We start from the raw sequence: 13322 nt of genomic DNA, 5'->3' as shown, positions 1-13322 counted from the left end.
CTATATTAAAACACCTTGTTAAACTTCGTGACATATTTCCATTCTATGGAGGTCAGGTGCGAATGAACATCCCATAATTTTATTATACCATATTTCTTCAAATTGAAACATAATTATCAAAGTATACTTATGCAAATAGATATGAAAAGTCTTTATTAAAGTTTGTGCCTATTTCCATTCTATGGAGACCAGGTGCGAATGCTGACCCCACAATTTTATATCATCCCTATTTAAGTTAAAACATACTTATCAAAGTATTATTATGTACATCTATATCAAAAACACTTGTAAACTTTTTTTTTTAATTTTTAAATTTTTTATTTCCATACTTTGTTGACCAGGCATGTATGCAGGCCCCCACAATTTTAATGAATCATCATTATGCCAAATCAAACATACCCGTTCCTGTGTCTTGATACATCTTCTGTCATTATATGTGATCAGTTTTCTATAATAATCAACCATATATGAGCCTATTCGTGACCAGACATACACACAGACGTTCAGCTTTATATCATAGATTTATTCAAAGGCGAACAGTTATATTTGGCCGCTACAAACAGCCATCTGTCTCAGTCAATGAGACTTTGTCAAGCAACCCGGATCCATTTGACGCAATAAAAAAGAAAAAAGGCTTTTTTCTTTTTTTCTAAAGCATCAAATGGTTCAGGGTCACCTGACAAAGTCTCATTGACTGAGACAGATGACTGTTTGTAGCAACCAAATATAACTGTTTACCTTTGAATAAAAATAAAATATATTTACTATCGAGCACTATCTAACAACCGTGTATTCATTAATCCCTACTTTTGAACATCTCAAACCTGAATTTTATATATATATATATATATATATACAGTATAATCACGTTGGCACACAGGTCCCCCCCCCCCCGCACATTCTTTTTATTCTTTCGTTTCTCGTTCTTTTGCTTCTTTTCTCTTGCTTTCTTTTTTCTTTCCACCTTTTTTGAATACTGTCATATCATGTGATCTTCAAAATGTCTTTTTCTCAAGTTTTCTTTTTGGGATTTCCATTTCATTCCAAATATGAACTTTTAAAGTGCAGGACTATTCTCACCTGAGGAAGTCTTTCGTTATTTATAATTATCGACCGAAACATTAAAGGGTTTATGTAAATAAAAAAAAAAAAAAAAAAAAAGGTATATTTTGTTCTATTTATTATTGAGCACTCTTACATAAACCTTGTTAAATTCATTGTTTTTTTTTTTTTTAATCTTTGAATATATTTAACCTGGAATAATTATATATACTAATGAGATCTGTGGAAATTCCACAACAGTATCTTTCATATGTAATGCAAGGTGGAACGATAAAATTGTCGCCCGAGAAAGAAAGAAGAAAACATAAAACCGTTTTTTTTTTTTTTTTTTTTTTTTTTTGGAAACCATCTACTAGCTGGCCAGTTGTGTACAAATCCCAAGAGCGATAAGAGCCTTCTATCATGTCTGAAAGTGACACACAATGTTCAACGAGTGAGATTGAAGATGTTCCGCTGTACAACTCATGCTCTCTACTGATCCAAGTTATGACAACAGGACCATTGCCAACACCCTCAAAACGTATTGCTGGATTGCCACGAATAACAGGGACGTACCCAGGGTGATGAAAATAGTCTTTGGTGTGGTTTCAAGTGAGGCCACATCATGCCACCTCACGTCTTTGAAGGCGGCTTGAAAGTCATCACCAAAGCGTACCTGAATGTGCTGAAGAGTGTGATCCCCTAGTGCAATCAGGTGGCCGCTGGCAGACCCTTGGTGTGGGAGCAGGACTTGATGCCGACCCACAAGTCCAAAGAAACTTAGGCTTAGCTTAAGGAGTGCTATTACTGCTTTACCCCCCTCCTCACCCCGAACTGAACCCGTTGGACTACTTTGTTTGGTCGTACATTGATAACATCATCAGCCTGACCTTCTACAACACCAAAGTTAGCCTGATCGCTGCCATCCACTGAATATTTGTTGAGATTCTGCTGGCATTGTGGAAAAGGCATGCTCCCAGTTCCGGACCCGTATTGAGGCTGAAAGCGGCTACATTGAATAGATATCAACTTTACTACATAATCAAGTTACCTGAATTGATTTTTTTCAATAAAAGTTTAAAATAAAGCTGTGGTGGCGTTTTCTTTAGGGCGACACATTTATCGTTCTACCTTGTATATTGCTGCTGGGTGTTCTGTGAATGTTCTGAATGAATGGAGACCCTGCAATATTATTGTAGCCCTTTTGTTAAAACTGTAAAAACAATATTTATCTAAGTAATCTGGTTAATGTAGTGTCGGAATATATCTGGTTTTTACGGTTTATCTCCAATATCCTTGTAGGAGTCTGTGACATATTTCTATTGTATGGACGTCGAACGCAAACTGAAACCCCATGATATCATCTTTAGACAGAACAGATAATATCCTAAAATATTAGCCAGAAGACCAAGATGGTATATTTTAGTTTTATGTATGGCCCAAAAACGACAAATTTTTTTATTTTTATTTATTTATTTTTTTTACATTGTGTCTCTGGTGATCGGGAGATCCTATTTATTAAAGGCAAAATAGAGGTGATAACATACTATGAACATTAAATTAGTATGTCTATATAATAATTAATAAATATGATTTCTCAATTAAACCATAATACATGTACATGCGTACATTAAAGGTACTAATATATATATTTGTTTACAGAACTTTAAATGAGATAAGTCATCGGTACCGTCAGTTTCAAACACGATAATTAGGGACCATTTTAGATAGCCATAGAAGCTGTCTTCAGCCAATACTCATCAAAAAAGAAAACTGGTTTTTATAAAAATGGAACCATGTCTTTTTTAGGCGACAATTTTATCGTTCCACCTTATATTAGGAGATGAGTCTTGACTGAAGAGAGCTTGATATGGGTATCTAAAACGGTCCTTACTTATCGGGTTTGAAACCGGCGGTACCGATGACTTATCTAAACTTCTGTAAACAAAAAAAAAGCCAATATATGCTCTTATTTTTGGATTTTCCTTATAATTGAGCTCTCTGCTGGATTTCTTTTTCCAAAAAAAACTAATTATATACACATATATCTATCTCTACATCTATAAAAGTGAACGTGTGTGTGTACATTTCCCTATGCAATAACTCTGTCAATTTTAAGTCTACAGACTCGAAATTTGATATACAGGGTACTGAGATTTGGGAAAATCGATGTGATCAGTTTTCGGCCAGAAATTTGGCGATTAAGGGGTCAAAGTTCAACGATTTGACCTTTGAGAACTCTACCAAACTCCTCCGACAATTTTGAGTCTAAACACTTGAAATTTTAGATATAGGTTCCTTGGACATGGATATAACTTACTAACTTGATTTGAGCCCAAAACAATAAATTATAAGGGGTCAAAAAAGGGTTCAAAGTTAAAAAAAAAATTGACCTCAGCGGTCTTTTCCAAAGTACTCAGACAATTTCTGGTCTAAACATTTGAAATTTTACATAAAGGGTAATCAGAGATTGGGAAATATTTTTAATTCGTTTGGGTCGAAAATCTTTAGTTACCAATATATAAATGTATGTATGTTTGCATATCTGCCTAAAACTTTCGACAGAGGCGACAGATTTTACCAAGATTAGTATCGTTTCTAAGTTCAACCCTTCAGACGACAAATATCGAAAAATTGGCTAAAAACATTAATATCTTCACCTTCAACTAGGCACTTTTCTACAGAGGGGGTGGGGGTCGCTTTTTTTTGCCGATATTTTTGAAAGTCCTGTTCTTTCGATTGTCTAGCCTTAATTTAAACCTACGTCACTTCCGGTTTGGTGGTGGTCGTAACAGCAAAGACGTCAGGTTTTTTTCCCCATTCTTTTCCTCATTATATATATAATTATATACGTGTGTGTGTGTGTATATATATATATATATATATATACATATATATATGGTTTGAGGGTTTAACAACAAAAAATAATGTTACATGCAAGTTTTCGTTTCATATTAGTTAAAAGAAATGTTTGGAACTCTAGCAGAATATGACTCTGATCCTCAGTATTTTCAGTCATTTAGTGTTTGGTTCGACCGGCAGTCCCCGGATTAAGCCAAGCAAAGTAACAACATAACAAACCGAAAAAAAAGCATAAATAAAAATAATAAAAATCTACTGTAAATTTACTGAATATAAATATTTTTTTTCAAGAAAAATTGCACTTTGTATTGTTTTATTACTTAATTTGCAATTTTTCAATTAAAAAAAAAATTTTTTTTCTTTTTTTATGACAGTCCCAAGCATAGTATAAATACTCCCAACCTCCCCATGGTAAGAAGGGCTTTCGAAATAAACACCCTCAACCTCGAAAGCCGTTTTTAACATGGGGAGGTTTATTCCGAAAGAAGTTTTTAACTTGTGGATGTCGAGATTGTTTATAGCATGTTGTAAAAAAATACTCAATTTTTTAATAAGCAAAAGTGTTTTTTCTTTTTTTTTTAAAAAAAAAATTAATATTTTTTCGTTACTTTTTGTTTTCAATAAAAAATGGATAATTGTTGTTACTTATGCACTTATGTTACCATGCTTAAATAACATGAGTAGGGGAGGGTGTTTAAAAATAGATGTTGTAAAACTTGAAGTTAAGTTAAAAATACTGTTGTTAAAAATAGCGCAGTAACGCAAGTACATAACCACCTAATTTTTTATTTAACCGTAAATTGTTTAGTGAAGGTACAGTATGTATATAAAAAAAAATAGTATGATGAGTACTATCATGAAAAATACTCAAATCTTTAAGAAGCAAAGTTTTTTTTTTTTTTTCAAAAGATGCAATATTTTTGGGTACCTATCAATTTATGTTACCGTGCTGAAATAATAACATAAATATTTCGAAAGCCATTGTTAATATACATAAGAACATAACCCCCCTCTTTTTTTTAATATATCTGTAAATTGTTAGGTGAAAGTACAGTATTCAAGAAAAATAAGAATTTTTTTTTTTTGTTTATTGCAAGAAAATTGGAACTGAACGTTTGTTTGTCGAATGTAAGCGTAAGATTATTTTTAAAAGATTATGATATGTTATGGAAACTGTAAATAGTTAGGCGAAAGTACAGGAATTTGTTGTCTCTAGGAAATTTACAAAGTAATGGTTTCTCAGCAAATGTTATAAAATAAACGGACTCCCATCCTCTTAGAAATAGTTAAACATTTTTATAAACAAAAAACAACAAAATGTCGATTTAGCATTTTTAACATTTAAACAATGCTCAGCTTAATCATGTCTTTTAGGCATTTGGTTTTAAATGGAAGGTTAATTTTTCTATTATTTATACTTTTATATGGTGTTCCTATCGATTGGCCTCCTCAACGAGTATCATAGCAAGAAAAACACGTTGCACGTATCCACAAAAAAGGAGACATAAGACTGAGCCATATTTGAATTCAATGTAACATGTTTTCCTAGTGTTCATTATTACAACAGAATCGACACGCTGGAATAATGGAATGGCCAATCAGATCACTGGCAAATGGTTGCTGTGGAGAGCAAGGGGCCAATCATTGTGTCCGTGTATTAATCGATATGGCGAAAGCATAATAACTGGTAATGTTCGAAGCAAATAAGAACAATCGTCGTTCATGCCTGGGTTTTGACCCCGGTGTATAATGGATTGAGATGAGAACTAATTATTTAGCGAAGGGCAATTGTGCTACTCCCTGTGTTACTTGGATGAGAGAGTGACCGCGGATGAAACTGAAATAGAAATTTACAGTAGCAATTCAAATCTGAAGATATTTATGCGAATCGATGGAGAAATGATATGCAACTAATGCAGGCATGCTGTAATTTTATGTGGCGTGCGTGTTTGGAAACCTATGAAATAATTTTCTAAAGGGGAATCTCTGCAGTCAAATTATCATATATTGAGATTATGTGGAATAATTTGCCTGGTGGGCTAATTTGCAAAAAAAAAAAATTTTTAATTAAAAAATGGTGCTTCTACAGAATTGGGACAAGATATTATAGTCGATAAATGAAGTTTTCAGATAAAAAACAATGGTTTCAACTGATTTATTTTGTCAATTCTAATAAGTTACAATGGTAACTTCCAAATTATTAAGTTGAAATTACCTGAATATTAATGAATTATTTAAAAAACAAAAACAAAAAAAAACTTTAATCGTGTTAGCAGGTGAAAAATTGCCGCCATCTTGTTTAAAACCAAAACGGAAAATTACCTCCCTTTTGAACTCTTCTGTGTCTTACAATCGTTTTCATACAAATTCTGTTTTTTATTTTCTTTAATAAATAATTTTCTACCGTATCGATTTTCGTAATTTTTGGATAAAATTATCTTAAAAATATGGGGAATACGTAGATACCATTGTTTTCATGTGAAATTTAATATTACGATTCCCGAAATTCCATCTCAATCGTGTGCAAGCGCCTAAAAAATAAAAATAATAATAGTGTTCATCTATTCCACGGTTCGGTTGATGTAAACTCTGACCTTCTTCTATGTATATAGGTGTATCCCGTTAAACTGTAGAATCTGTCCATTGAACTTGGAAACCAAATAATAAAAATTATCTATCCTCATCACAAAATTTCTCAAAAAAAAGAAAATCTAATTGTGTGGCTGATTTAATTTCCAATAAATTATATATTTTTTTTTATTTTCAGAAACTGCCAGAGATTCCTCTGCCGCAAGTGTTTCCAGCCAGACCTCAACATCATCAAAGAAAAAACAAGAAAACGGTATTGTTATACATGACATTCAGAGAATAGCGGATAAATACTATATACTAGCTGGCCGCCTAGTGTTGCCCGGTCGTACAATACACTTAAACATGATATTTTAATTCATGCAGATTGGATATGCATTATTATAGAATCAATCCTCTATTGAATAGTATATATTACGTGGAATAATTTGCCAGTGGACTGATTCGCAAAAAAAATTTTTTAAATAATAATGATAATGTCGTTTATCAATTCCGTCTGTTTACAATATCACTTCAGCTGATATTTGGGCTTGACGATGAATGCCCTGGAAAAGTCACTTCTGATTAATATTTAGTTTTAGAATATGCAAACGAAGAAATGATTTGCGGCAATTTTAAATGGTACCTCTTCTTTTATCCTAAATTGAACTCATAAATAAAATAAAATGGTGAGGTACACATGGGCTTGAACATGGGATCATTCGATCTGTAGTCGAATACTCTCTCACTGAGCTATATCTTCACATGACAATAGTTTTTTGTTTTTTTTGTAAGAAGAAATGATTTTCTGAGAATTAAATCTCCCTTGATTTGCTGACAATTATCTCCCTTGGCTGGTGTAACATAAAATATTACCCTGTAAAAACTACTTTAGTATTGGAGTTTTTTGATTTTTGATACTTATCTAAGAATGCTGGCAGACATATAAATTACGTTTGTGTGAAATTTGCAAAAGATAGGCTCAGCCTTTTCAGAAGATATGAGGAAGGAACTCCCACACAATAATGATGTCCAACAAATTACTGAATGTGACCGTTCTCGGTTCCAGTTGATCCCTGGGTACTCGATGATCACTCTTACAAAGGCCCTAGGTGTTGAAGGGTCCTGTTCAGTGAATCACCCCCCCACCCTTCCTCAATCCTGTCAAAGATCAAAATAGTAAATTACCCAGCATTGGTCACCAAGGGTTGTATCACTGAGGTCCTAATGAAAAATTTTTTATAATTCGAATTATTGAATTTGTTTTGATAAATAAATATTTATTTAATAAAAAAAAAAATGTCTGCACTAGTTTTGGTCTTAAAATCATTAAAATTTTAATTTTGTATTCCATATATCAACAGTGCTTAAAAAACAGTGAACTCCTATAAAATAATTAATAATCACTTTAAAATTATCAAATTATTATAGAATTATTACATGACTCCACAGATCCAATTCTAATTATTACATCAGATAGACTCCAATAGTGTCCATATGAATTCATTAGTTTCATCATCTCTTCTGATTTTGTCCATTTTTTTTTTTTTTTTTTTTTTTTTTAATTCTTAAAATGATATACATTAGATCTAATTTTAATCTGATCAGATAATTTGTTTGAAGATGTTTAAAATTATTTATCCTCCTCGCAAAATTCCTGGAAGTTTATTTGAAAGAAAAAAATCTAATTGTGTGGCTGATTTAAATTCCAAGAAATTTTATTTCTTTTTTATTTACAGAAACTGCCAGAGATTCCTCTGTCACAAGTGTTTCCAGTCACGCTTCAACATCATCAAAACAGAAATCAGAAACAAAGAAATCTGCAGGTATTCTTGAGTTATAATCTATAAATTTTAGTTTTTCTAGTAGTTTAAAAGCAATAATTATTATTAATACCAAAAACAAAGAAATAAAAACAATAAACAGAATTGTTTTATGACATTTCTGAATTTTTGAGATGAGGATTGGTGATTTGTATTGAACACAGAATTGTTTTAGGTAGGTATTGGAAAATAGGCACAAATTTTTCCAATACAGATACTCCAGAAAGTTTGATTTTCCAATTCTCGATTCTGATTAATTGCCCCTACACTTATATAAATAAACTTTTACTTTTTTTATATAGGGAGCACATATATACAAACAGATTGACACACAAACCCATACGCAATTGCAAAAACGTTTTTGCGGTTATAGTCAGCTAACGTACTTCCTAACTTTTAGCATAACATTATCAGAAACAGTATAGTGCTACGCCAGAAGTAATAATAAAATCTATTTTTATAAAACTCACTATTTCTGCTTGCCTGTCTGTCTGTCTCCATACTTTCAAAGTATCTCTTCCAAAACTAAAAGGCGCAGAGCAGTGCTGGGGACCTCAAATGATTGGATTTTTTATGGACCGTTCCTTTATGAATCTTTGTCCAATTGAAATAGTTTTTAAGGGATCAAAAATGGGTCAAAATTGAAAAAAATCGTTATACATATTGTACATCGAATTAGTTTATTTTTAATCTTTTTTCTTTTTTTTTTACATTGAATGTGGTGCCTAAAATAAGTTTTCAGACTTTTTTTGTACAGACATTTAAAATGGTCGTAGACTCTTGAAAATTCAGTTATTGGTACATTTCAGCTGATGGCACTCAGATACTTTTTTTTTTTTTTTTTTTTTTTAACTTTTGAAATCGCAACTCTATAATATATATGAAATCTGGAAAAATTAAATTATATTTAATCATATTTTACAACGGGGTAAAGCCGAGCAAGCCTCCCACCCCTTCCTCCGCTAGTAATTAATAAAATGATTAATAAAACTTGAGAAAATTATACCAATAAAAATAACACAATTAGTCTTTATTTGCACATTTAATATCAAGATTAAAAAAATAAGTTTTTATTTTATTTGAAATTTTGTAAATGTTTTTGAAATTATAAAAATAAAAGTATTTTTTTTTTTTTTTAATTTTAAAAATGAAAGTTTCTTCATTTGAATTTATATAATAAATATATGCTTATGAAAGTATAAAAATAAAATTATTGAAATCAAAATGACGAAAATTTCAAACATCATAAGAAATAATGTATCCAGTATAGAATTTTCTCAAAATAGTTTCGAAAGATTTTAAGTGTTTTCAATAATTTATAAAAAGAAAAAAGCAAAAAGGGTTTTTCAATAATTCTAAAAAAAAAAAAAAAAAATAAGCAAACTAATTTCAATAATTCTTAATTAGAATAAAACTTAAAAAAACTGAATAAAAAAGAACCATCAGAAAAACGTTACCCCCCCCCCAAAAAAAAAACAAAGTATGTGCACACAGAAGATATAGGCAAGAGAGAAAAAAAAGCGATAGAACTGATTTGCCTTGCCACTGCTTCTCGTTGCGCTTCATCGGAAGAAAGTATGTTAACTGACTATAACCATTTTTGCATATAATTTCTATTCTTTATGTAGAACGTTTTCAAGGTAAAAGCTCAATAATTGTGTTGGCATAAAACAAGAGCATATATAAATAAAACATTGCAATTAGGAAGGGAAGACTCATGATTAAAAGTAAATTTGTATATGTATAAATATATATATATATTCCTTTAATCTTCTCTCCAAAAAAGGGGGAACAGGAGAGGAAAGAACTGGTTTCGACCCTTGCTTCTCAAATCTGTATCGAGGGAATTTTTAAAACAAAGAATGGAAAAGCGATTAAAATTGCGTTTTATTCAAATTACGGGGAGAAAAAAAAAAGTGGGAAAACGATTAAAATAAAACAGCGTTATGGTCGAATACCCTAGAGGTTAATCACATTCAAACCTAGGAGGCATTGCCTTTGCTTGCAAAGGGAAGGTTTTCTAAATCGAACGTGAATAGTCTCCAAGATCTTAAGGTTATATAGTGAATGAGCACGACTAAGAATAGAAAAAGAGTCCGTGCTAAAGTTTGCTGCACAAGACGGGTTTTTAAGTAAATGATCAGTAATTGAGGACCCATATATGTTAGTAATGTTCGTTGCCTGGTAGGTTCTATTCCTAATTTTACTGGGTACATGTTGTTGGATTCTTCCATCTAATCTTAATGTCGTTCGACTCAAATAGTTTGCACCGCAACCACATTCAAAATTGTAAATAACGTTACTATTATGGTGGGGGAGGTAGAACGTCTTTTCGAGAAGATGGTAATAAAGTTCTCGTAGAGAACACAACACGCCCACTGGCAGCAAAATAACATCCATGAACTGCTGAACTTATTTGTTTGGCAAATTTCTCACTTACTGTACCCAACCAAGGCAAACGAAGATAAATTGGACATTTGGCTACTATAATCTCTTTAATTCGAGAGAATTCAGCCAATTTCTTTTGAATAACTGACCTAATCACATCTAGTGGGTACCCGTTTTTGGATAAAGTATCTGTAATTGTTTCCAATTTCTCATCTTATTTTAACTTGGAACAAATCATAAGGGCACAATGTGTTAGGGTCCAAATGACTAAGATTTTTTTTTACAAATATTTGTATAATTTTAATTTTTATTGCATGCATTTCGTTAATCTTTTTCTTATTTTATTTCAATAAGTCGCTTTGCAATAGAAATAATGGAGAAAAATAAAAGTGAAGGAACTAATTTGTTTTGTCACTTCTTCTGGTATCACTACACTGGAAGTTAGGAAGTATGTTAGCTGTGTTATAGCCACAAAGATTTATAATCTAAATACGACTTTTGTTTTTATTCACGAAACATGTCACTTCACCATCCCAGTTTCCTACATTGCTAATACCCTTCTTATACACTTACTTCGCTTTTTGGTCCCCCCCGACAAAGGAGGGATTGGACCTAGTAATTCGCTCCCGTTTGTCCATTGGCACTTTTCTCAATAACCACACCTTGGATTTTTTTGCACAAACATTAGTCGTGGTGAAAGTAAATTTTTGCCGGAACAGGTTTCCACAGATAACTTTAGATGCGCAAACACTAGTTATGGTTAAAATAAACTTTTCAAGTGTGGCGGGGGACCCTGCATGTTCGGCTTGTTTTATTTGGACCTCAAAAATATTTACCGATGTTTGTATTTCCAATCCTTGTCTCTTCCCTAACAACATATCATATTTCTAAACACCTTTCTTGTTCTTTACGTTGTATGTTTTCTTTCAAAAATAATTTTTATTTAATCTCAAGTACGTTGGCCAATGTCTATATTTCCAATCCACATACAATTACCACATTATTAAACTCCTTTCTTCTTTACGTTGTGCTTTCAAAATTCGACGCTAGCACATTTATTATACTACATAAGCACTATTTTCTATTTATTTTGACCTCAACTACGTCTGTCGATGTTTGTATTTCAAATCTATATCTCTTCCCTAACAACATTACCATTAAGCAATTTTATTTTTATTTTGATCTAAAAAATGTCTACCTTACAACGTTAACATCTTTTTTTTTTTTTTTTTAACATTGAACGTAGTCCCTTAAATAAGTTTCCAGACATTTAAAATTACTGTAGACTCTTAAAAATTCAGCATGTCATTGCTATACATCTTATGAGACGACTGACTAATTTTTGTGATTTCAAGTTTGATGAACAGCTACAGCAGGAATTGGAATACATCCTACTAAAGCCTGACTGTCACAGCTCGTGAATTTCAAAAATGCAATCCGTACGTGAGGACACTTTAAAAGAACGGAATGCAATAAAATTCTGTTCTTGAAAAAGAAAAATGCCACAGAAACATATGGAATGTTTTAATCTGCTTTTGAACCATCTTGCATGAATCAAACATCAGTTTTTGAGTGGCATAAGAGATTCAAGGAAAGCAGAGCATCTGTGAGGGATGGAAAAGGACTGTTGTATATCTATAGAAACAATAGGTGCACAGTTTGATGTTTGTATTGAAACTGTACACACAATTATTCACAAGGAACTAAAGATGCGAAAGATTTGCGCAAAGTTTGTCCCGAGAGTGCTCAGAAGATCACAGACTATTTGACCTCAAGACAGTTCCTGACCCTCCCTATAATCCAGACCTTTCATCCAGTGAGTTTTGGTTATTCTCTAAGCTTAAGGAAAACCTTAGAGGCTGTCGTTATGAGACAATTGAAATGAAAGAGGCTGTAACGAGGGCCATTAACACGCTCACACAAAGTCTTCAATGGAGCCTTCCAGAAGTTGTTGGAACGGTACAAGTGCATTGCAGCCGGGGTAGATTACTTCGAAGAGGACTTTGAAGTTTCATGTGTGTACGATCATAAAAGTGTCCATATGAAAAAAAAGTCTGGAAACTTATTTAAGGCACCTCATATGTTTTCTTTCCAAAAATTTTTTTTATTTAAGCTAAAAAAATGTCTGCTAATTTCTGTAGTTCCAATACTTGTCTCTCCCCTAACAACACTACCATATTTTTAAACACCTTTTACACTGTACTCTCAAAATTTGATAACACTGTCCTTATACTGCATAAGCACCATTGTCTTTTTATTTCAACCTAAAATATACGTGTCGATGTCTGTATTTCCAATCTGAATCTGACCATAACTATGTCTGTCAATGTCTGTTTTATCAAACTGCTTGGGTTTTTTTTTTAACCAACAATCTCCCCAAGTTTATTGCTGAGTGAAAAATCCCTTTTCAACTTTTTTCTCATAAAACAAAGTCAAATTATTTAAACAAAAAAAGTTTAATAGAACAAAATATTTTTTTTAAAAGTTTTTTTAAGAAAAAAAAATCTGAAGAAATTTTAAAATTGTTTTAATTTTTAAATTTTAGATTAAAATTTTTTTAATTTTTAAATTTTAGATTAAAATTTTTTTAAATTTTAGATTAAAATTTTTTTAATTTTTAAATTTTAGATTAAAATTGTT

The 13322-nt window shown here is 31.8% G+C and overlaps 1 protein-coding gene across 6 annotated transcripts in view; it reads left to right on the top strand.

The window, feature by feature from the left end:
- The window catches only part of LOC145266355 (uncharacterized), a 142555-nt gene that overhangs the window by 57424 nt on the left and 71809 nt on the right, over positions 1-13322 (top strand). For 4 of the 6 annotated variants that reach the window (XR_013864704.1, XM_080121971.1, XM_080121972.1 and 1 more), the window contains 2 exons: positions 6671-6745; positions 8211-8297. Coding sequence is in view for 5 of the 6 variants with exons in the window: in XM_080121971.1 (XP_079978097.1) it covers positions 6671-6745; positions 8211-8297 (162 nt within the window). In the remaining variant the exon portion in view is untranslated. The remainder of the gene's footprint in view (positions 1-6670; positions 6746-8210; positions 8298-13322) is intronic. The other 2 variants (XM_080121975.1, XM_080121974.1) reach the window with 1 other exon arrangement.

Source organism: Euprymna scolopes, chromosome 41, assembly GCF_053919585.1.
Source record: "Euprymna scolopes isolate OS-2025 chromosome 41, ASM5391958v1, whole genome shotgun sequence".
Taxonomy (NCBI): Eukaryota; Metazoa; Mollusca; class Cephalopoda; order Sepiida; family Sepiolidae; genus Euprymna; species Euprymna scolopes.
The sequence above is the reverse complement of the archived record's forward strand: the minus strand, read 5'-3'. Positions and strand labels throughout refer to the sequence as shown.